Source organism: Labeo rohita, chromosome 1 (assembly GCF_022985175.1).
Source record: "Labeo rohita strain BAU-BD-2019 chromosome 1, IGBB_LRoh.1.0, whole genome shotgun sequence".
NCBI lineage: Eukaryota > Metazoa > Chordata > Actinopteri > Cypriniformes > Cyprinidae > Labeo > Labeo rohita.
The window spans coordinates 33277690-33301151 of record NC_066869.1 but is presented as its reverse complement, the minus strand read 5'-3'; the positions used below and the strand labels follow the sequence as shown (position 1 = coordinate 33301151).

The 23462-nt window shown below is 35.3% G+C and overlaps 1 protein-coding gene across 1 annotated transcript in view; it reads right to left on the bottom strand.

Moving 5' to 3' along the window:
* Positions 1 to 23462, bottom strand: part of fbxw7 (F-box and WD repeat domain containing 7) — a 193978-nt gene that overhangs the window by 102929 nt on the left and 67587 nt on the right. The window contains exon 3 of the mRNA XM_051107310.1: positions 12248 to 12995. Coding sequence (XP_050963267.1) covers positions 12248 to 12799 — 552 coding nt within the window. The 5' untranslated portion in view covers positions 12800 to 12995. The remainder of the gene's footprint in view (positions 1 to 12247; positions 12996 to 23462) is intronic.

Sequence of the window (23462 nt, the reverse complement as noted above, 5' to 3'; positions counted from 1 at the left end):
ATCATCTTACTCCTCATCTTTCCCCAAAGTTCTTCTACTGGCAGTTCAAATTTTTAATTATCAATTTTCTCATACACCCCTACAACAAATTCTCAGTAAACTACCAAGGGGCCTCAAAGGGGATTAATGTTTTAAAAATGAGAAAAAACAAGCTTAAAAAACAAGATTATAACTTATTTTAATCAATTAGACTCACCTAACTTCTGAAAATTAAAAAAAGAGTGATGGGTGGCTTTAAATATTGCTGTGGACAGTGGGGGATATTGAAGTAGAGCTGGGCAGCATATCAAGTTTGCACAGCATATAGTTATAATTTCACTATATAGGATGAGGTAATACCATTTATAACAATATAAAGTAGTTGTTGCAAGCGTATCTGAAAAATAGCGGAGGACACAGAGTGAGCTGTGAGAAGGAAAGTGCATAATCCAAATTCTCCCAACCATGAGACATGATTTATATTAAGAGCTCCAAAATAACTATAAAGATGGGTAACAGTTTAGTCTCAGCCTCAGGCGTCACGGACTGTTGGCTAAATGTCTGATGCATACGGCACAAATGTGAAAACACTTCAGGAGTTTTGAAGTCGTCACCAGATTTGAAATCTATGAATTTGTTTTCATAGCCTTAAATATGAGCATTGTTTATAAGACAATTTCATTTGGCATGAAAAATAACACTTTTTAAATACAGAAAATAAAAGCTGGCCTTTTTATCCAAACAGAGATTCTTATATATATATATATATATATAAAAAAACCCTGCCCTTCCCTGAAGTGAAAAAGTTTGAGAACAACTTTTACTGTAATACAGTATCTTAAAAAAGAAAAATACTGCATTAAAACATTTTCGTAAACATAAAATGAACCTAAATAAATCATTTTCATGGTCATCAATTATTCATCACATGGTGGAATAATCTCACCTGTGTGCTTGTGTGAGAGAGGACATCCCATCTGCAGATGGCAATATATCATGCAACTAATTACAAACACACAGACGCAGCCTCTTGCTTTAAAGAACTTGTTTACTTAAGATGTAAATATCAATTCTGCTATATGTTCTGTTGCTTCTTCAGATGACATGAAAAAACACAAATGTAGAAATTTATACAAAAATCTAATGTTTAAATAAAATGTTTAAATTAAGTACATTTGAAACAGTACGCTTAAAAATAAAGGTTACAAAAGGGTGTTTTGGCAGTGATGCCATAGAAGAACCATTTTTGGTTCCCCAAAGAACCTTTCAATGAACAGTTCCTAAAAGAACCAAGAATATTTTAAAAATCTAAAGAACCTTTTTCAACTATAAAGAACCTTTTCTGTATTTGAAAGGTTCTATGGATGTTCAAGGTTCTTCACAGAACCACTGATGCCAATAAAGAACCTTTATTTAAGAGCGTACTGCAATGAAGCAAATCTGAAAATGTGAAACTATAAGCAAGCATGAAACTCAAGTAATCCTTGTGTATAAACATATTTAGCATATGCTTGGCGCTCGGCACAAAAGCTTTCATGACACAGTGTCAACGCTATATGATATGTCTTAAACCCACAGACCCTCAGCGATAATTCACAGCTCTTCACATGACGCCTGTACCGCACGACATGCCAACGAGCCAAAGTCAGCTTCGCTGACAGTGTGACAATCCGCCTCCACATGCATGTGCAGGAACAGGTTAAATTAATGAGCCCTGCTCTCAAATCCATCATATCCGCTCGGCTACCATTCCTGATGAAACAAACGTCAGAGCAATGATAATCTATGATTTGTGGCATATGAAAGAATAAATACACAAAAACATTGGAAATTAGGTTAAATGAGACAAAAAAAAAAGATCACTGATGTCGTTCCAAACCTGTTGGCCATACAATGAAAGTCAAAGGGGTCCAAAACAATGTCTGAATTGAATTTCATTTGTATGTAAATAAAAAAATAATAATAATTAAAAAAAAAAAAAAAAAATGTCTTTGCATTTCCTCTTGTCTCCCCCTTTCTGCAATGTTGGCACAATCTCAATGTTACTCCCTTTAACCCCTAGACCATCTTAAGGGTTGTAACATGTAACGGGGGCTCGTCCGGGATAAAAAATTTTAATCGGTTGAAAAAACTGCTGGTTGCTGTTAGATGTCTCACTCATTTTTGCAAATGACAAAACTGCAGTAGTCTATGTAAAACTTAGTCAAATATTATTAAAACAAAAAAAAAAAAAAAAAAGGCTGTTCACTTCATTGCCACAAAAAAAAGACCTAAAATGAAAATTGTGTCACCATTTACTTGGCCTAATGTTCCAAACCTTTATGACTGACTTTCAGAACATAAAAATAAAAGAAAATATTTTGAAGAATGTTGGTAATTCAATGGTTTTGGTGCATTGACTTAATTTGTATAAACCAACCAAAATATCATTATTTATATATTCCACAGAGGTCAATGAGTCATACAGGTTTGGAAAGACATGAGGGTGAGTAAAGGACAATTTCCATTTTTGGGTAAACTATCTTGGTGTTTTTTTTATGCAAAGGTTAGTAACAGTGACTCATCTCAGAGGTTTTATTCATGGCTTAGAACTCTACACTAAGGATTTTTTAAAAATGAGGGCAAAATAAATCTGAAAAATGCTCACAGAACCAAGATTCTTTACAAAGTGTAGTGTCAATGCTCTATTAGACACAAATATTCAAATATTTAGAAGTCATGGAACAGATGGACCACGAACACGCAACTTTTGACTTTACTTTTCTTATAACCTCAAAACCGGTCATTATTATTCAGCAATTATGTGCAAGCATGATAAAATGGCTCCTCATTTTTAATTTTGTGGCTGGTTACAACATCAGACAGCAATCTGCATCACTGTTGAAGTTGACTTTCAGTCCAGGACAGCACTCAACGCCCCAGAGAGGATTAGGGGGCGTTCACACAGGACGTGTTCTTCCTTTCAAACAACCAGACTAAGGGATATAACTCAACAGAATGGAACACGCAGGTCTGCGTTTTAAACATGGAGATGTGTTTTTAAGCACGTTTGAGAGCCATTTTTCTTGACACCATTTGAAACTGCAAAGTTCATGTTGTAAAATGCCAAACCAACTGAATCACAATGCAACACGATGTCTGATAAACAAGCTAAAAGTTCAAAAACAATAAATATGGACAGGCACACCCAATTCTCAGCTAATTTTCACCCAAATCTCACAGAACAGAAAAAAGACAACTAAATGACCATCTCTAACTGATATACTAGTGAACAAGTACAGAAGTTTAGACCAAGTATACACAAGCAAACATTATTATTTGGTTTTGACGCACTGTTAAAATAAGAATAAAGGACCAGTATATACATATTGCACTGACTTGGATCAAAGAGTTGAACACATGCATTGCTTTACACGAGCTTGATCTCACACTCTTAGGTTTACGCTACAAAAATATACTGCAGTAAGACCCGAGAGCGGTACAGACAGAGCTGTGCCATATGACTGTGTGGTGTTGTGTCCCGAGAAAGGGCATATGTAATGAGACGTGCATATGAAACATTCAAACGCTCTTCCTGTGATGTAGCAGCTCCAGGCTCTGAGCCTGACAGATGGTGCCAGTCAGATGATCCCAGAGTGGGAAAGTGCCAGTGCTTTCCCGCTCTCACCTGGGGATGAGGGAAAAGTGGGCGTGTACGTGCTTCTTGGCAAACCAAAAGTCTACCCTTAACTCTGGGCATATAGAGGAGGTTGGGGTAAGATGAGCCACTTTACACTTAAAGGGATAGTTCATCAAAAAATGAAAATTCTGTCATTAATTACTCACCCTCATGTAAGACCTTCATTTATCTTCGGAACACAAATTACAATACATCTGATGAAATCTGAGAGCTTCCTGACCCTGCATACACAGCAGCACGACTGACATATTCAAGGCCCAGAAAGGTAATAAGCACATTGTTAAAATAGTCCATATGACATCAGAGGTTCAACCATAATTTTATGAAGCTATGAGAATACTTTGTGTGCAAGAAAAAACAAAAACAAAAAAACAACTTTATTCAACAATTTCTCCTCTTCCATGTCTGTCTTCCATGTTAGCATTTACGAGAGTACCACGTCGTATTTTATAAATTATCAAAAAATAATAAAATAAATAAAAATAAAAGTTTACCATTTGTAATTTAAATGTGATAAAACAGTTTGTATAGGCATTTTATTATGTGTATAAATATGTACACCACTAGTAAAAATTTTTTGGACAGTAAGAATTTTAATGTTTTTTTTAAATAAGTGTCTTCTACTCATCAAGCCTGTATTTATTTAATCCAAAGTACAGCAAAAAACAGTAAAATATTTTTACTATTTAAAATAATGTTTTCTATTTTAATACATTTTAAAATGTGATTTATTCCCGTTTTTAAAGCTGAATTTTTAGCATCATTACTCCAGTCACATGATCCTTCAGAATTTTTCTAACATTCTGATTTGCTGCTCAAAAAACTATTATTATTATTATTATTATGTTGAAAACAGATTAGTAGAATTTTCTTTGGTTTCTTTGATGAATAGAAAGTTCAGAAGAACAGCATTTATCTGAAATAGAAATCTTTTGTAACATTATAAATGTCTTTACCATCAATTTTGATCAATTTAAAGCACCCTTGCTAAATAAAAGTATAACTTGTTATCATTTCTTTCTAGTGTATATTACAGAAGATTTTTATTTCAGATAAATGCTGATCTTTGGACCTTTACATTCAAAGAATTCTGAAAAAAAGGTACTCAGCCATTTTAAATATTGATAATAATAATAAAAATGTTTCTTGAACAGCAAATCAGCATATTAGAATGATCATGTGACACTGAAGACTGGAGTAATGATGCTGAAAACTTAGCTTTGATCACAGGAATAAATTACATTTTAAAATATTTTCAAATAGAAAGCAGTTATTTTAAATAGTAAAAATATTTCACAATATCACTGCTTTTGCTGTATTTTGGATCAAATAAATGCAGGCTTGGTGAGCAGAAGAGACTTCTTTACCAGAAAAAATTAACAACATTAAAATCTTACTGTCCAAAAACTTTTGACTGGTAGTGTACTTGTACTCTACTAAGTGAATTACTTTGTACTTGCAATTTATTGTTTTAAAATATACATTAGCATTAATTGCATTTCGAGGCCAATTAATAACATTAAAAAAGGTAAAAAAAAATTTACTGTCCTAAGTCCAAATTCACATGACTAACAAAAACTTACTAACAAAAACAGAAGAGTTTTAAATATGAATGAACATTAGGAAACTTATTTGCACATTCAACAATAACAGAAGAAAATAATGAAGGGTGGGGCTAAATGTCATCCACTGGGATTCAACTGGATCCAGGAAAAGTAGGCTATGGTATTATTGGTTAAATCCAAGACGACGACTAAACAGGGTCACTTTTGATGTTATGTTTTCTTTAACAGCTAATTGCTTGTTTTCAGGGCATTTTCTGAGCTCAAAGCTGACTGTATACTAATTGCAGTCATTTTCCCAAACCAGAATTCAAGGCCAAAAACTGCAGATCCAGCGACGCCTGCAAACACAGGAAATCTAACACGACTTCTCCAGTGTGAATAACACTGTAAACAACATGTACACATCTCCTGAGTGGTTCTGAACATACAGGTCAGAGGCCAGCGAGTGTTTCATGCCTCAGTAAACACAAGTCTGAGACCAGATCAAAAAAGTGGATCTTTTGATGCCGCAATCACGTTTTGAAATCAGAAAGCGATTAGGCCCACCTCTCACTCCACTTGATGACAGCAGAGGCTTCACATCAACTCAGTTACCAAACATAACATGTCCATTTCATCTTCCCTTCTTTGAAGACCATCTGTGAACCCACACAGGCTGTTTAAATACACTTGGCTCTCTTAATGCGCTTGTCTGATGCGGACAGAGTCTTCAAAGAGCCGCACCGCCTTTAGCCAAGTGTGTATTAATTTCATGCCAGTCTATATGACTTCGTATTGTATTGACAAGCTAACATCAACATCTTTAGCTAAATGTCTCTCTTGAATGTCAAACAGCTGCTGTACTCAAATTGGTTTGTCATCAGATGACTGATGCAGAAGTTACACTGCAGGACTGTGACCTAAAATGACACTGCAAGAACTTCAGAGGACAGTAGGATTCAGAGCCAATTAATTGGGTGTCATTAAAACTCCCTAAATTAATCTCAGACGGCAACAGCTTAAAAGAGAAAATGTACAGAAAAGCAACTTGTTTTTAGCCACACTTAATTATATGTAACACTCAAACAGTGTCACATTTTATAATCATCAATTAACTCTGAGGATTCAAAGAATTTTCAGTGTATGTCCTAATTATACCAACTTCTTAAAAATTAAAGGGGAAAAATGGGTTTTGTAGGGAGGTGGGGGAAAATATATATTTCTAATTAGTTCATGTTTAATTACAGATTTAATTTAAGGAACCGCCTTCTGGGCATTTTCTTCCAGCTTGTTCATTTTTCAGAGTGTTTATCCATTGCCTGATTCAATAGTCTGTTTGAATCCATAAAACCCGTGGCTTGGGTTCAACACAGATCTAAAGAGGCTCCCGGTTCACATAACACATAATACGGGTCTCCTTTCATCTCCGTCTTTGGATTTCTAGAGAAATGACATTTCCTTTCTGATGGGAAACCTTAATGTGTCTGCAGCTTAATCAGTCACACAGTAATTTGGCAACAGAAGTTAATTACACCTTAGATATTACATAAATTATGAACAACGAATGCGAGGGAATAAACAGCACTCATCAGATTTCTGCATAATAATTAACAATTTCTGTAAATCACAGAAAGTCTGAAACTTAGAGTAGACAGGAGCTCGCAGAATGGAAATATACTAGACAAAAGCATTTTTGAAAATGTAATTACTTAAAAAAAAAAAAAATAAAAAAAAAAAATACTTTAAAACTAATATACCGGATGTTTAAAGACAACACAAAGCATCTTCAAAACACATTCTGGTCAGTAAATTCCTTTACCAAAACAAATCCTAGCTCCTTAGTACACTATGAGTTAGTTATGCACAGTTGAAGCAATCAAAAGTTAAAGAAAACATGCAATATTCTTTTTCTTACTAGTTTTTTAGCATCTGACGTTAGTGTAGACTTTACTTTCACCAAAATCAGTTCATTCCAGTTTTGCTGGTTGTTCGTTTTTTGTTGTTGTTGTTGTTGTAATGTTGAAATCAAATGTGTATACTGGCATTATTTAATTGGGGTCTAAAAAAAGTGGCAAAATCCATTTTTAATCAGGCAATCTACTAGAAATCTTTGAAAATGATGCTAATCAGGAACAAAAACAGGAAAGGGAGACTTTAAGCTTAAAAGTAGTCAGGTTTCACCTTCTACCATTACGTTTGTTTATATGGAGCTGCCTCCACGTTCATTTCTTCAGTCCTGCGAAATCAACCTTTAGGTCAAGACTGTGACTTCAGGGACTGACGTCAAATGAGAAAGTGCTGCACTCTATTTAGTGTTTTAGTTCTTTATTCTGTTGTCTTACACTGCATGAGGGAATTCAATCATTACTGAGCTTAACGCAAACACTATCGGCAACAAGACGTTGCTTTTGAATACAAATTTGGCATTAAAACCCACAGTTATTTCTATCACAGCCTTTTCAAGGGCTCAACATTAGCATACTATGAAAAGCTCTGAATGCGCAGTTCCAAGCTAGAGATAAAACACGGTGGAACAACATTTCCTCAAGGAAAATATTTTAGAACGACCTCATTTACAAAGGTTCAGCATTCCCTATTCATGGTGTTAATGAAATCTTGATTAGCCAAGAGGAGTAGGACACTAGCCACAGATGCGCTCTGTACCGTTGAGTCTATAAGTCGCACTAGACCAAAAGAACTTTTGGTTTTTTTCCAAAATGACTTCAAATGACATTTTTAAAATTGACTAGTTAGTGAGGTCGATTAGTCAACAAATCGCACTTAAAAAAAAGCCTTGGCTTGGGGAGGGGACTTATTGTGTAAGGTGCTCAAAAACAAAGCAAAAGTCACTACGAAACAGCCAAAGTTCCATTCCATGGAACCCCAAGTAAAATGCCTTGCAAGGGACCCAATTCCTAAAATATTAAATATGAAATATGAATCCTCGATATTGTGGGTGTCTTTGTGTGAATGAATGGTGCAGATACGCGGTGTAGTTTACTATGCACATACTGAAGAGCGAGCGGTGCTTGCGGTGTTTTACCAGAATTTACTTACCAAAAAAAAAAAAAACATTATATTTTACATATTTATTTGTTGTATTTCTGAACCAAAAAAAAAAGAAAATAAATTTGTTTCTTAATGAAATCAAAAGATGCTTTTGATAAAAGTTTTATGAAACCATTCAAATGGAACTTAGAAAATTAATGGAAAACACAGAACTTGATAAAAATAAAACTGAATTTCAGAAAAAAAAAAAAAAAAAAAAAACAAATCGATTCTATTAGAGTATTTGAGTATTGTAAAAAATAATTTGTCATTTGATGTAATACATAATGTACATTAGCTCTATTGTTTATTTTAAGTTTTGTTCAAAAAAACAATTATTACTTTATTTTGATACTTTATTTGAACTAATTATTATTGCCTCATTGCTATTATATATGTATTTTAAGTCATTTTAAAGGCTATTGTTCACTATTTTATTACTACAAAAAATGAATTATCAGATCACTCGATTAATTATCAGAATAATCGACAGATTACTCGATTACCAAAATAACTGTTAGTGACAGCCCTAACTGAACTGGAAAATTCTTGTCAAGGCAACCAAAGATTGCACAGCAATTTAACAATGCAAGGAGCTATAAACCTCATTTCCAAAGTCAACTAAATTATTTGGGCAATATTGGCCAATTAAAGCTAGAGGCGAACATATAACCTTGCTATACATTTTAAATTCAAATATTATAAATTATAAATATTCAAATATCCAACAGTTGCAATGAGCTACACATACACTATACTGTAGCCTACAAATCTCAAACATGGTGATCAAATGTTAAGTAAAAATATAAACTCTGAACAATTTGACAGCTTACTAACAGTGAGAGCAGTAGCATAAATTAAGCCAGTAAAATGTGAGGTGATTACCTTTTTTAATAATGGTTATTTATTTTATTTATTTTTTTTTTCAAGCTGCAATGCAGGCTTGGATAACTTAACTGTTTGTTCAGATGACTCCATCTAGAAAGCTGAAAGAACATTTGGATCCAAGTACATCCAAGTATCCATTTGTTAAAGAACTCTGCAAGTTGGATTCTTTCCAGTGCACTAAAATATTTTTTATATATTAAATTATTTTCCAGGTAAATCTTTTCTTAGAAACAAACAAAAATATAAACTACAAACATAACTGAATGTATTATCAAATCTTTGCTTAATCTCAATATTTCATATTAAACTGAATTCCAAGAAATCATTTTTATTATTACCACCACCACATTTTCTCTCCAAACATTTTATGTAGACCCCTAGCACCCTCTTGTGGCCCCTCGTGTGTGCCCAGAGACCTGTTTGAAAACCACTTCTGCTACCAACTAAAACACAACACACTGTCAAAAGTATTAAATCACTAAATCACTTTAAAATAAAATAAAAACTACAATCTAAAACTTATCCAGGTTAACCAAATCAACCGTCTTGACCCCGTCCCTACTAGACAGGCAGCTCGCTAGGTTTGGAGCCAAAATGTTGTTTAAAACAAAACATGACAAAACCTTCATGTCCTTTTGAAAAGGCACACTCCACGCATCACTGTTCTGTGAACTTCAGCCCTGCTGTGACTGCCTCAATCAGATAAACACTGTCCTCATCCAAAACACACAGCGGCTTCAAAAGGCGGATAAGACGCTCTCCACACAGATGTGATAAGATGTTCTCTGGAGACTCACTCACCAGTAACAGTGCGACCTTCTTCATACTGCGATTCCCCATGGCAGCTCAGAGAGACTCCGCTCAGTCACAGACAGAAAGATTCGCAGGTCGTCTTCTGTCAGTGCGCTGACAAGCGTGTCGACATCATGAGGATGAGGAGGGTCTGTGCGCTCTTGCATTCCCTCCCCTCGCTCTTCTCCATCTCCGCTCATTTGTATTTCCTCTTTGCTCAAAAACAGACCCAATCTCTCTTTTGATTCAAGCTAACCAATACACAGTGTGTAAAATAAACTGCTTGTGTGTACCCACATGGCTTGCCAAAAAACACACACATCACTGGTGTGAACATCTATGGCCTTTGATGTTTACATTTAATGAACCACCACTGTGGCCAATAAACCTAGATCATACAATTCAAAGCCATAGAAACACATGTGAATTATTTTGGTTGGCTGAAGAGTCAGTCAGCATGTCAGTGACACTCCTTTTGACTGACCTGGTATTAGAGGTCACCTCCATCTGACCCATCCATATCAAATACATATCTATACAGATAAAAATAATTCTGATAATATGATCATACTCACAATATTAAAGCATATACGAATAACCAGCCCAGTTAAATAAAGCACAAATGCTTTTCATTTGAGGTCAATGACAAGTAATAACAGGCATCTTGCAGCATAATACAAGCCTGCTGTTTGAACCCTCAGACATGGACAGGCCCAGACCAGATCTGCAAAGTCCTTCCACAAAAATCCCAAAGAAAATATACAACTTGTGTTCAGCAGATGATATTTAGAATGACACGAGGGTAAGTAAATGACAATTTTTGTTTTTAGCTAACTATTTCTTTAACTCAGGTTTCCTCAAAGGGAATATATTTGCGAGTTGATTACAAGTTTATTAAAATCATAAGGGAAAATTAAAATAAATTAAAAAGTCTGCACAATTAATAAAGAAAATTGCAAATGCACTTATCAAAGGGAAAGACTTACGCGGCAGTATCACTTTTTCACATGCATAAAATTTTCAACATTTCTTGGGAAATAAGTTTCAACACTTTTTGTAATGTCAGATTTGTAACAAATTATAAATCTCTTTTCCACTAAACACAAACGTAAAGGTCTCCCTGCAAATGTTCACCTAAATATAAGCTTGAGGGTTTAATACTTGGAAATTAAGAAAATTAGTATAGTAATACATAATGTAATATAAATGTATTAAGGTTAATATTCTGATTTAAAAAAAAATATATATACTACCAGTCAAAAGATTTTTAATGTTTTTTATAGAAGTTTGCATTTATTTGATCCAAAGTACAGCAAAAACAGTACAATTGTGAAATATTTTTACTATTTAAAATAACTGTTTTCTATATGAACATTTATTAAAAAAAAAAATCATTTAGAAGTCAGTCTAATATTCCGATTTGTTGATCCAAATCAAAAATTATACTGACTCCAAATATTACAAAAGCTTTTTTATTTCAGACAAATGCTGGTCTTTGGATCTTTGGATGCTGTATTTTGGATCAAATAAACTGTGAGCAGAAGTGAATTCTTTAAAAAAAAATAAAAAACATTAAAAAAAAACTTTTGACTGGTAGTGCATTTCTGTCTTAATTTTTTTATAATCAAAAACATTTTTAAAATTGTCAGGACATTTAAGTTGCAGCAATGAGGCATTTTTATTGAGTATAAACATTTATGCCTGGATTGTAAATATATTTTTTAAAATAAAATATATATTTTTTTAATTAAATTTTTATTTAATTTTTCTTTTTTTCCCCTGCATGTCATGTAACCGTTATCTGACATCGGAGAGCTGTGAACAGGCAAATGTGTTCTTGTATTATTGAAATATTAACTGAAAATCAAAATGGGTACTGTAAGAATAATTTGTTAAAGGGGTTCAGCCGACAAAAAACAAAGGGAATCCCTGCTTTAACTTAAAGAACTTCCATCATCTAAGTGATCACAAAGTCAAAACCAAAGGAGCAATTTAGTTTTAAAATGAAAAACAAAAAAGCTAATACAGATGCTCTTGAACTCAATGCAAGCCAATACTTGACATTATCAAACCAACTTTTTTTGAAAGCATATTGCTGTGTTCAGTTAGGTATGTAATGTCTAGGCTATGAATGACACAGTTCTAGCTTTCCTTACTCACTCCATAAAATCAAGTCTCACAACAAGATGATCGTTAATCTGATGTAAAGCCAAAAATGGCCAGTAGAGGTAGACAAACACTATGATTAAGCCCATTAAACTTCTACCCAGAGAAATCCATTTGGAAAACCAGATAAGAGTTAAATGTGGTCGCTTACCTTATTCTTGCAGACAGAGGGTGAGCTTTGGTGCTGTCGTCCAGAGGACTGGTCCGTGTTATCATTAAGGTCCGACACACCGGTCCTGAGGGAGGGAGAGTGGAGGCCTTCCTCTCCTTCTTCCTCATCTTCCGCCTCCTCCTCCTCTTCCCTCCCACTCTCTTCTGAGTGCTCAAATTCATCACTATCCTGGTCCATTTCCTCCTCACCATCCTCCTCATCCTCCGGCCGGTCGTCGTCTTCCTCTGAACGAAGTCCTGCCCCGACCTGTCCTTCCCTTCCGCTGTTATTGTTCTCCTCCTCCTCGTTCTCGTCCTCTTCTTCGCGATGCCGTCTACGCCGCCGGCGCTGTTCCTGCTCCCACATCCACTGGGCGCCCTTCTCGGCTCCGTTCACCTCGCTCCTCCGTCCTTCCTCTTCCGGCTCACCTCCGGAAGGCCATGGCTCCTCCTCTGCCTCCCTTGGCCGCTCTCGTCCACCCTCTTCCTCCTCGCCCGGTTCTCTTCTCTGTTGCTGTGCCTCCTGCTCCTGCTCCTCCAGCACCCGGTTCATGTGCTCCGCCTGGGGCTGAGGTGTGCGGCCGGAGGTGCTGTTACCTGCCCCCGCTGCCCCAGGCCTTTGCCTCTGCTGCTGGGCCGCCCTGCTGCCGCTGCCCCCCCGACAGCAGATCCTGGTTCATTTCCAAAAGCCAGCTTGCTACCTCCTGCACCTTCGCTAGGCTGTCTGAGGAGGACAAAGGCTTGGCATTCTGAAAGAGATGGAGACAGAAAATGGTTGAGAGGAGTATAGGTGGATAGTAACAAAAAAGGCAATAAATACATGTATATAGGCTGGCTGTACAAAAATAAATAAATAAAAAATAAATCAAGGAAAATCGTTCTCCTGTTTGCATTCAAAGTGTGCTGAAAGTGGGCAACTCATTCTTTTATTCATGCCTGTGAAATAAAACAATGGACATTCGCATCTATGCTGGGAAAGATGCAATATGAGCATCCCTCAAACAATGGGCACCTCTCCTGCTTGGCAGCTGATCATCTACACTAGGCTTGGCCTGGAAACCACGGCAACAGTATCACTTTAACACATGCAAACAAACATTTCATCTCTGCTCTGTGTTCTCTATTCAAGTTTGTTTTAACTGTTTTGCATTTCAATTCTACTGCACATGAAAATAATAAAACACACATTTGTGCAATTGCACATGTACTGTAAAAATACACTGCCATTCAAAAGGATTTTTTCCTCCCAAAGAAACAATTTTCAACAAGAATACATTAAACTGAAAAGTGACAAAGATTTCCAGATTTCTGATTCAAACAAATGCTGTTTAAAACCATTTGACAGTTTTCATCATTGATAAGAAATGTTCTGTGAAGCATCAGATCAGAATATTAGAATCATGAGACACTGAAGACTGTAGTAATGGCTGCTAAAAATTCAGCTTTGCCATTACAAAAACAAATTACATTTTAAAATGTATTAAAACACAATTTTAAATTGTGATATTTTACAATAACACTGTTTGTACTGTATTTTATATTAAATAAATGCTGCCTTGGTTAGCATCATTCAAAAACACTTTTCAACATCTTACAGATTACAAACCAGGGTTGGAAATTAATGACGGCTTGTGGCAAAAACGCCACCAAAATGATCAAAAAATGCCCCATAAATTCAAGATAAAGGTGCAAAAAAATGCCCCTGCAAAAATAAACAATGTATTAATGGCTGTCGTGATTAAAATGAATTAAAAGTGTCAATTTGCAGAATTACAGATTCACAGACTGCATCAGATTGCTTTTACGTGCTGTTTTGTGCAGCGTTGAGCCTTATAACCAATCAAACATGTGTCTGTTGAACTTAGGAATGCACTGGCCAATCAGAGGAGTTTAGATTAGTCAGCGCTGAATATGCCAGAGCTGTTGATGTGTGCGCACACTCACGAATTCCCTCATCATAAACACAATGCAGATACAATGTAAACATTAATTTTATAGCTTTGGTGGAGTTTTTGCATAACTTGTGCTAGACTTGGCTAATGTCATGGACTGACATGTTTGATTATGAAGCCAGAATGTGATGTGTGCAAAACAAAAAAATGTTTTAATTGTTTTCTATATTAACATTAATAACCATTATTACAGTATAAAGATCAAAAATCTACAATGATTTTTGTCATAATATTGTAGGCCTATGTGCTCCTGTTTTTACATTTATAATTTAGATACAATTTTAAACAGTCTTTTGTTATTGACAACAGTTTTTCAAATTGGTAAAAGTAATTAGGCAAATTTAAGATAAGAAAAGATATGGTTTACATAACAATAAGGTGATACAGAAATTGCCCTCACAAATGTAAAATCAAAACCAGGGTGCAAAAATTATCCCTTAATGGAAAAGCTAATTTCAGACCCTGCTCCGAACACAATTCAATACTTTACATACAGTACATTTCAAACTATTGGGCGCAAGTCGTCTTGTGTAACACTGATTCACTATTCAAGTACAATTTTGACTATCAAAACTCCAATGACTGTTTCAACAGATCAAATACATTCACTGACAACCACAGATAGCCAGCAGGGGGCATCACTGCCAAATAAATGCAGGTGAATAAAGGTTTAGCTTCCAGACACATACCACACATCTGCAGCAGGATGTAAACAATATCGTATTACCGTAAGGATGCCCCACCAGTGACAGTGAGGTTCTGGCACATTAACCCTGTACTGCACTGTCACTTTTTTTTGAAAACAGGGAGAGTGTCACATTTTGGATGATGCAAAATATAAAATATAAAAATATAAAAAAAAATATGCTTTTGTGCACCATTTAATTAAGACAATAGTGAAACTTCAGTGAGTAAAGTTCAACAAATAAAAGACTGTGCAAACAGGGAAAAAATCCTTATTAAACCTTTAAATTAAACCTTGTGCTTACTTCACATAGACAGAAGGCAGTAAAAACTGTAGATAACCGTGTGAGTGAAAGCAGGGATGTGCTGTGTAATCCAATCACGAGTGTGAGAGCACGTGAGTTTGATAAAGGCCTGATTAAGATAATGGAGCTCTCACACAGATGGGCAGAGATGGTAAGTGATGAAAGACTGATTGCACAAATGCTCTTGTGCGTGCATAAAAATCAACAAGAAAAGTACACAAGAAATACTGCTATACAAATACAGCTACTTTTTGACAAGGCACAACACCAAGCAGGAGTAAATATTTGTAACAAGTTTGATCCAGTGGCCGTTTATTATTAAATTATTAAAATAACCCCCTGCAAAAGTTTGGGAACCCTTGGTTTTTAATACTGTGTGTGGTTAAGTGGATCTACGACTGTTTTTTCAATTTTATGATAGTTATTAATGAGTTCCTTGTTTGTTCTGAAGTTAAACTGAGCACTAGTCTTTAGAAAAATCCTCCAGGTCCTGCAGATTCTTCAGTTTTCCAGGAACTTTTGCATATTTGAACCCTTTCCAGTAGTGACTATATGATTTTAAGATTTATCTATTCACACTGAGGAGATAGATAGATAGATAGATAGATAGATAGATAGATAGATAGATAGATAGATAGATAGATAGATAGATAGATAGATAGATAGATAGATAGATAGATAGATAGATAGATAGATAGATAGATAGATAGATAGATAGATAGATGATAGATAGATAGATAGATAGATAGATAGATAGATAGATGGATAGATAGATAGATAGATAGATAGATAGATAGATAGATAGATAGATAGATAGATAGATAGATAGATAGATAGATAGATAGATAGATAGATAGACGTATGTGTGTGTATTTATATATACATATACAAAGTACACACACATACAAACTTTTATTTTGGATCCGACTAATCATGATTAATCGTTTGACAGCCTTAGCTGACATAACCCTTTTGTTAAACATTATATATTTTATATTACAGATATACATTTACATTTTATCTCTCAATTATAACTTGAGAAAAAATATAAAATAATAAAAACCAATTTAGATCAAGGATGATAACTACAACTACAAAGTTGTAGTAATCATTTTAATTCTACGACAATAGGGGAAGTCTACACCTCAACCATAATGATAACAATTCATTAAAAATAACTTTCAGAATGATTGTTTTCCACGATAAAAACCATGACTGCCAATCAGAAACCGACTAACTATAAAGAGCTTAAAAGAATCATTCGTATGGGAATCTGACAATACCGATTGCACTGATCAATCGCAAAGACAGGCACTATTAAAAATGAAATATCAGCAAGAAACATTTAATACATAATATACAGATAATTAGGTAAAACTTTACAATAAGGTGTCAACTTTAGTTAATGTATTAACTAACATGAACAAACAAACAATACATTACAATATTTCTTAATCTTTGTTAATGTTAGTTAAGTTATTGTTCATGTCAGTTCACAGTGCATTAACTAATGTTAACAAACAACTTGTGATTTTAAGTAATGTAATTAACTAATGTTAACAAACAAATCTTATTGTAAAGTGTTACCAATAATTGAGAGCAACATGCTTTATGAGTCTAGATGGTGTAGTTACAGTATGTACCACCAGGGGCTAATAAAATCATGACACCCTGCTAAACTTTGTACCTGTTCTTTAATGCAAACGCCTAGAATCTGTTTATCCATTGGATCTATGCATTTACTCCTAAGATCTATAATCAGCAAATATATGAAGGCAGAGATCTCAGGGCAGTTTAAAACTGTTTAAAGCATCTGATTAGATGAGCTTTTTGATTACCAAATCACTTCCTTTATAACAAGGAAGATGAGAGCACAATCAGCCAAGATCCAATTGGAAAATAATCATGTGGCGGTGAACTTCAAACAGACATTTCAATTTCCCTTCCTATACAGAGGCCAAACAAGGTGAGCTCTATAAGAAAACCTGCGATCTGCATCTCTAGAGATTAAACTGAAATTTGCTTAGTGTATTAGCATGCTAAAAAACAATTACTTAGCAAAGAATCAGACACATAACGGCTTGTGCCGTGAAGTGGGCTGTTCTGTGTCTGAAAGGTGCTGGACTGCCTGTTAGTATTCATGTCCTGCATGCTGGTCTATCCGTGCAACTGCATTAGACTCGGAACACAATTAGTGCTGTTAGACTGCACAACTGAACTAGTGTGTGATCAAGTGACAGTTCTGCAATCTAACCGGCAACGCACACACACACGATTACATTAAACCTCATTTGCATCAAGGGCGAGACTGTTAAAGTGTATGAAAACTGCCTTAACAACAGTAATTTGGTTTAGTACGCTTCACAGATGCTGCTTGCGTCTCATCTCGCCGTAGGTTTCTGCATTTTTTGAGAACAGATGAGTAAGTCTATGCTCTGTCACCATCAGCAAGTGAGGTAATGAAGGTCAGAAGCTGCAGACAGGAAAAGAAAATGAAAAGAAAAGAAAAAAACAAAAAACAAAAAGAAAATTGTCATTAATTACTCACCCTTGTGTCACTACAAACCTGTAAGACCTTCGTTCATGGTTTCAAGATGAAATCCAAATGCTTTCTGACCCTGCATATACGCACACCTGTGAGACTGACGTGGAAGAGAAGTTGTTGAATAAGTTCTTGTTTTCTTTGCGCACAAAAAGTATTCTAGTCACTTCACTAATGTCACGTGGACTATTTTAACAATGTCCTTACTACCTTTCTGGGCCTTGTAGTTGCTTTGCCAACTACGCAGGGTCAGAAAGCTCTCTTAAAAAAATATCTTAATTTGTGTTACGAGATTGAACGAAGGTCTTACGGGTTTGGAAAGGTATAGACAGAATTTGCATTTTAGGGTTAACTAAACCTTTAAGGACTGTTGGAGTCTCAGTAAGAAATTATCAGAAAGATCTTTGAGGATTAATGACAGGATCCTCATTTTTCTCCCTGATGTATGATATATTGATAATTTTAGCATAAACATTGAATAAAATACATATAAACAGAATGACTTAAACATACCTCATCTGGATTCAAATAAATTAAGATCATTTTTGTGGGGAGTCAAAAATGAGAAATAGAAATATAATAAAGGAAAGCATATTTTCTTCTAGCTGATGAACAAAACCCTGCAGCCAAACAAAATCCAGTGTATAGCAGGAAGAAAGAGGGAAAAAAGGAAATACAGCAGGACCCCTGAAGACCCTCAAGAGTCATGGTCAATAGAGTATGTCTCGAAAAAAAATAATAATCAGATAATCTGACTTTGACATCAGAATGGTAATTTAGATTGTAAAACACCATGTGGTGCAACTCAACAAAAGCTTAATGTTTATAAATTTCTAATTCATTGAAGAAAAAAAAAAAAAAGCACTTGCACTTGCATGTAAACTTGACATTTTCTTAAAAATATAAAAGTTTAATCAAAACCATACTTGAACAAAAAAAACAAAAAAACAAACAAAAAAAAACAGTACATTTCTAAGACCTTGGCATACTTGTTTTGTACTAAGAATTTCTCTTTTCTTTATTGTTGACACACTCATTTGTCATTGACTCCCAAATCACTTGGGAAAACATATGAATCACTCAGGCTGGGTATTACACCACCGCAAAATAACCCAAAGTGCCTGGTTTGAATTCAGTGGTAACTGTACTCCAATGAAAACTAGCGAAACACAGATTTGAAGCAAACAATTCTATAACAAATTCATCTAATTCTTGCATCGAAAGCCAGCGAAATGCCTTCAAAGTGAACCAAAAACCAACATGACTAATGAATCCAGAGTTTATGCGATGACACAGGAAAAACTCCAGAAGGTTTATAATAGCATTGCTTTCCAGACATGCGCTCTGATATGGAAAACTGGAAGCACTGCCTTAAAAAGAGAAGCATTTGGCTTGGCTCCCGGGAAATGCGGCCAGCCTGGCGTAGCCGAGCAGTCTGATAAGAGAGTGAGGTGCATCATTTCTTTAGTTATTACCACTGTGTACACTTCAGCGGCAGGTCATTTATCTACATCTAAAGGGGCTGAGAGGAAGGTGAAGCCAAAATGGGTTTTGGCACATCCTCTCAGAGAAAACGTTAGCAAAGGGGGTGAAGGGGAGGAGGAGAGAGTAGTGGTATTATTGGTTTTACGATGTCATTTCCTACAAAGCTGCCAGACTGTCATCTCCTCTTGGACACCTCAGTTACAGGAAACATTACACGAACAGGAAAAGGGAGAAAAGAGAGGGTTATTTTTATTAACCTCGAAGCTATCTGGAAGGGTCTTTATGATAAGAACCAAACCAAATAAAGAGAAAAACCCATCACCTTGATTTGCAAATTACTCATTCATACAGAACTGCTCCAATTGCTCTTGTTCCATTAGCAGCAGGATAACTGGCAAAATGGCCCATTTAGTAGACACGCAAGTACAAAGATGAACAGAAACTTGGGTAAACGTGCAACCAGTGTTGGAAAACAGATCTCCTGCTGAAAAACCTTGTTAGAAACGTCTTTTAGAGCTTGTAATGGGTTGTAGTTTAGTTTCAGCATGAATAGGGGATTGGTTTGTTAAAGAAAAATGGTTTGTAGGAAAAGAGAGTTTCTTTGACCTTGAGTGGCCAGGCAGAACTGGCTGAAAAGACTCTCCCGTAAATAAGCTATTAAGACATCTAGACTATTCATCGACAGGCGACGAATCGCTATGAGCGTCACACTGGGAAACCTCAATAAGTCTTTATAATTAGCTTATGCAGAAACCATACATCCTGGCATTAAAGGGATTTTTGTTCCAAATTACTGTAGCATGTTTATTAAGAAAAGAAGAGACGAAAAGGAGGAAGTAGAGAGTGAGGAATAGTTACAGACTGAAATATGAGGCGGATCAATCATCCAATATTCATGTAATGACCATGTGTACTTGGCTGAGCAAGATTTTCCATGTGTTCAAATATGCATACCTCCAACCATATAGCAGGTGAAAAACAGTGCTATACTTTGATATAATTTTACATATTCATAAAAAAAATAAAAATAAAAGTATCCAGATGACTTATTGCTCCCATAAAGATTCTGAAGTGTGCAACCAATGGACACTTTACTATCCCATGAAGCCACTGGAGAGGAATTCTGAATGGCAGTGAGGTGACTCAAATGATGTTGAAAACTACATGACAATGACAACATGATTGATGTACTACGGCCAGATTGCCTTCATAATACACACATTCACACTATATAGAACATAACGGTCACAACAGCATGCATTTCTGCTCATCAGCCATCCTGCTTTCTAGATACTGCACTGCCAGTGAAAAACCCATATGGTTTGATCAAGTAGGAAAAAAGTTAAGCAGGAACGGAAGAATAAAATGTGACCCTGGACCACAAAACCAGTCATAAGTAGCACGGGTATATTTGTAGCAATAGCCAAAAATACACTGTATGGGTCAAAATTATTGATTTTAATTTTATGCCAAAAATCATTAAGATATTAAGTAAAGATCATGTTTCATGAAGATATTTTGTAAATGTCCTACCGTAAATATATAAAAACTTAATTTTTAATTAGTAGTATGCATTGCAAATAACTTCATGGACAACTTTAAAGGTGATTCTTTTCAATATTTTTCCAATTATTTTGCACCCTCAGATTTTCAAATAGTTGTATCTTGGCCAAATATTGTCCAATCCTAACCACAAAAAAAAAAAAAAAAAAAAAAATCCGCTTTTAGACGATGTATAAAATGTTAAAAATTTATCTTTATGACTGGTTTTGTGGTACAGGGTCACAAATGGGCAAGAAAAAGGGAAAAGGAAGCAGGAAAGAAATAAGTAGCAATGTAATAGAAGTAGGACACAAAAATGAAGTAGGTAGGAAGGAAAAAAGGAGGAGGAAAGTAGGAAGGAAACTGAAAGGAAGGAAATAGGGAAGTATGAAAGAAATTAGAATCCGGTAAGAAAGTAGGACAAGTAAGTATGATAGGAAGAAAAAAAGGAAACATAAGTATGAAGTAGGTAGGAAATGAAAAGGAATTAGGAAAAAGTAGGAATGTAGTAAGGAAGGACAAAAATAAAGCAGGAAAACGAAAAGTTAGTAGGAAGGACATCGGAAGGAAGGAAATGGAAATAGAAAATAAATATATAGGAATGCAGTAAGAAAGCAGGACAGAAAAATGACGAAGATAGGAAGGAAATGTAGTAAGTGAGTAGGAAGAAAATTGGAAGGAAGGAAATAGGAAACAGACAATCTGATCTCATGATGAAAACGTAACTGTGGGAACATTTTCGCAACGCAAAAAACATACCAGTAAGTACATATCACTGCAGTTTCCAACAGAAATGAACACTAGAGTCATTAAAACAGTGAGAACTGGTAATCATTTTCGTACACAGTTATGATTACAGCTCCATATGTCTCATAAGACATAAGTTTCCAGACATAAGTTTGTTCTGTAGTTCAGCCGGCACAGAATTTGACTTGCGATGTGGAATCCTTGAGTACGAATCCCGTGAAAAACATGACTCACAAAGAAAGAGCTAACAGATGAGATCGAAAAACAAGCTAAAGTGGCATCCTTGCAATTGCGTTTTATGTCAAATTCACTTTTGTTCACACGATTAGGTAGGTTTAGGTGTAGAGAAGATGGTACATTATTTTAAAAGGTATTTTTAAAAGGTACAAAAGCTGTCACTCTGGCGGTACCTTTTCAAAAGCTACATGTTTGTACCTTAGTCCATTTTGGTACATTAAAAGGTATATTTTAGTAAAGTGTACATATTAGAAACTAATAAAAGTGTACCTTTTGAGAAGATAACACCCCAGTGACAGCTTTTGTACCTTTATTTCTGAGAGTGTAGGAAAAGAAAAACTGAGTAGGAAGAAAAAGCTAAGGAAGAAAAAAAGTAGGAAAGCAACTAGAACGAAAGAAGGAAGTGAAAAAAAGAGGATGGCAGGAAATAAGAAGAATGGAAGGAAAGAGGAAGCACACTAGCAAAACCAAAAGAGAAAAAAAGATTATAAACCAAAAGAAATGGTCAAATCTTCTTCAGTTCTTTAAGTTAATTAAATACCAGCTGTCATCACTAGTACTTAAGCTGATATTTCAGATGTCACCTTATTGCCATTAAAAACTAGTTTGTTGTCTCAACATTTCACTTACTTTTGACTTGAACAGCTAAAGATTTTACCATCCAAAAATTGCACAAGATTAATACCCAAGACCTTTTCACACACAAATACACTTTTGTCCATGCCTTCCACCTCGCCTCCAGGCATTATAAAACGGAGGAGTAAAAATCCGCTAAAGGACAGAGACACGGACAGGTGTAAACACAGCTCTACTGTGGTAGAATGACCCACGGTCCTGAGGGGAAAGTAGTCCTCATTCACAAAATAAGGACAAGGTCACTGGAAAAAGCTTCTGGCTAGCAAAATGGCTAGCTGCAGCAGTGGCTGCGTGTAGAGTTTTAGTGACAATGGCTGAGTGAAATCAGAATTAATTAGTAGTCTTTCATCAATGCAAGACATAGCATGACCATATCAGTTATTGACATTTACTGGTATCAGATTAATATACTAGAAACTGATTTCAACCCTAACATAAAAAGACTAATTGTTTGAATTTGGGACTCCACTAAATGTCAATATTGGTGCATTCATAATGTTTTCTAAAGCTTTTCTCCTTTGCTCGTCCAAGTAATTTTAGGTTTCCAGAGAGCAGCGATTTTACATTCAGCAGGAAAAACCTCTGAGACACACAAAGAAAGCATTATTAAGCAGGTAGGACGCCATTTGCAGCAACAAAGGAATTCAGTGCAAAAATAAATTTGTTTGTGTCCCACAGGCAATGTGTGCAGATCATGTTCGGCTCTTCAGCTCAGACTGGTATCAAAAATGAGCTGCCAGCTCCTGCAAATTTAATTTGTAAATCATGAAGATAAAGCAACAAGCTTCTTGGGATTCATCAGAAACTTAATACAAACACTCCAAAAAAGGGGGCGAAGAGGCAGTGGGGGTTGTAATAAGATTTTTTTGAAAGCTAATTATGTTTAAATAACTACACTGGCATAAATAATCAAAAAGGTTAAAAACAACTACTACTACTACTACTACTACTTTTGTCAATAAATCTACTTTAATTGGTGTAATAGTTGCAGCTGTAGCTTTTACTTAAGCAATGAGGTTGTCAAAAACGTTGTTTGGAAACAGGTTTATTTATATGAGCAGATTTATCATCATTAAAACCTGCTCT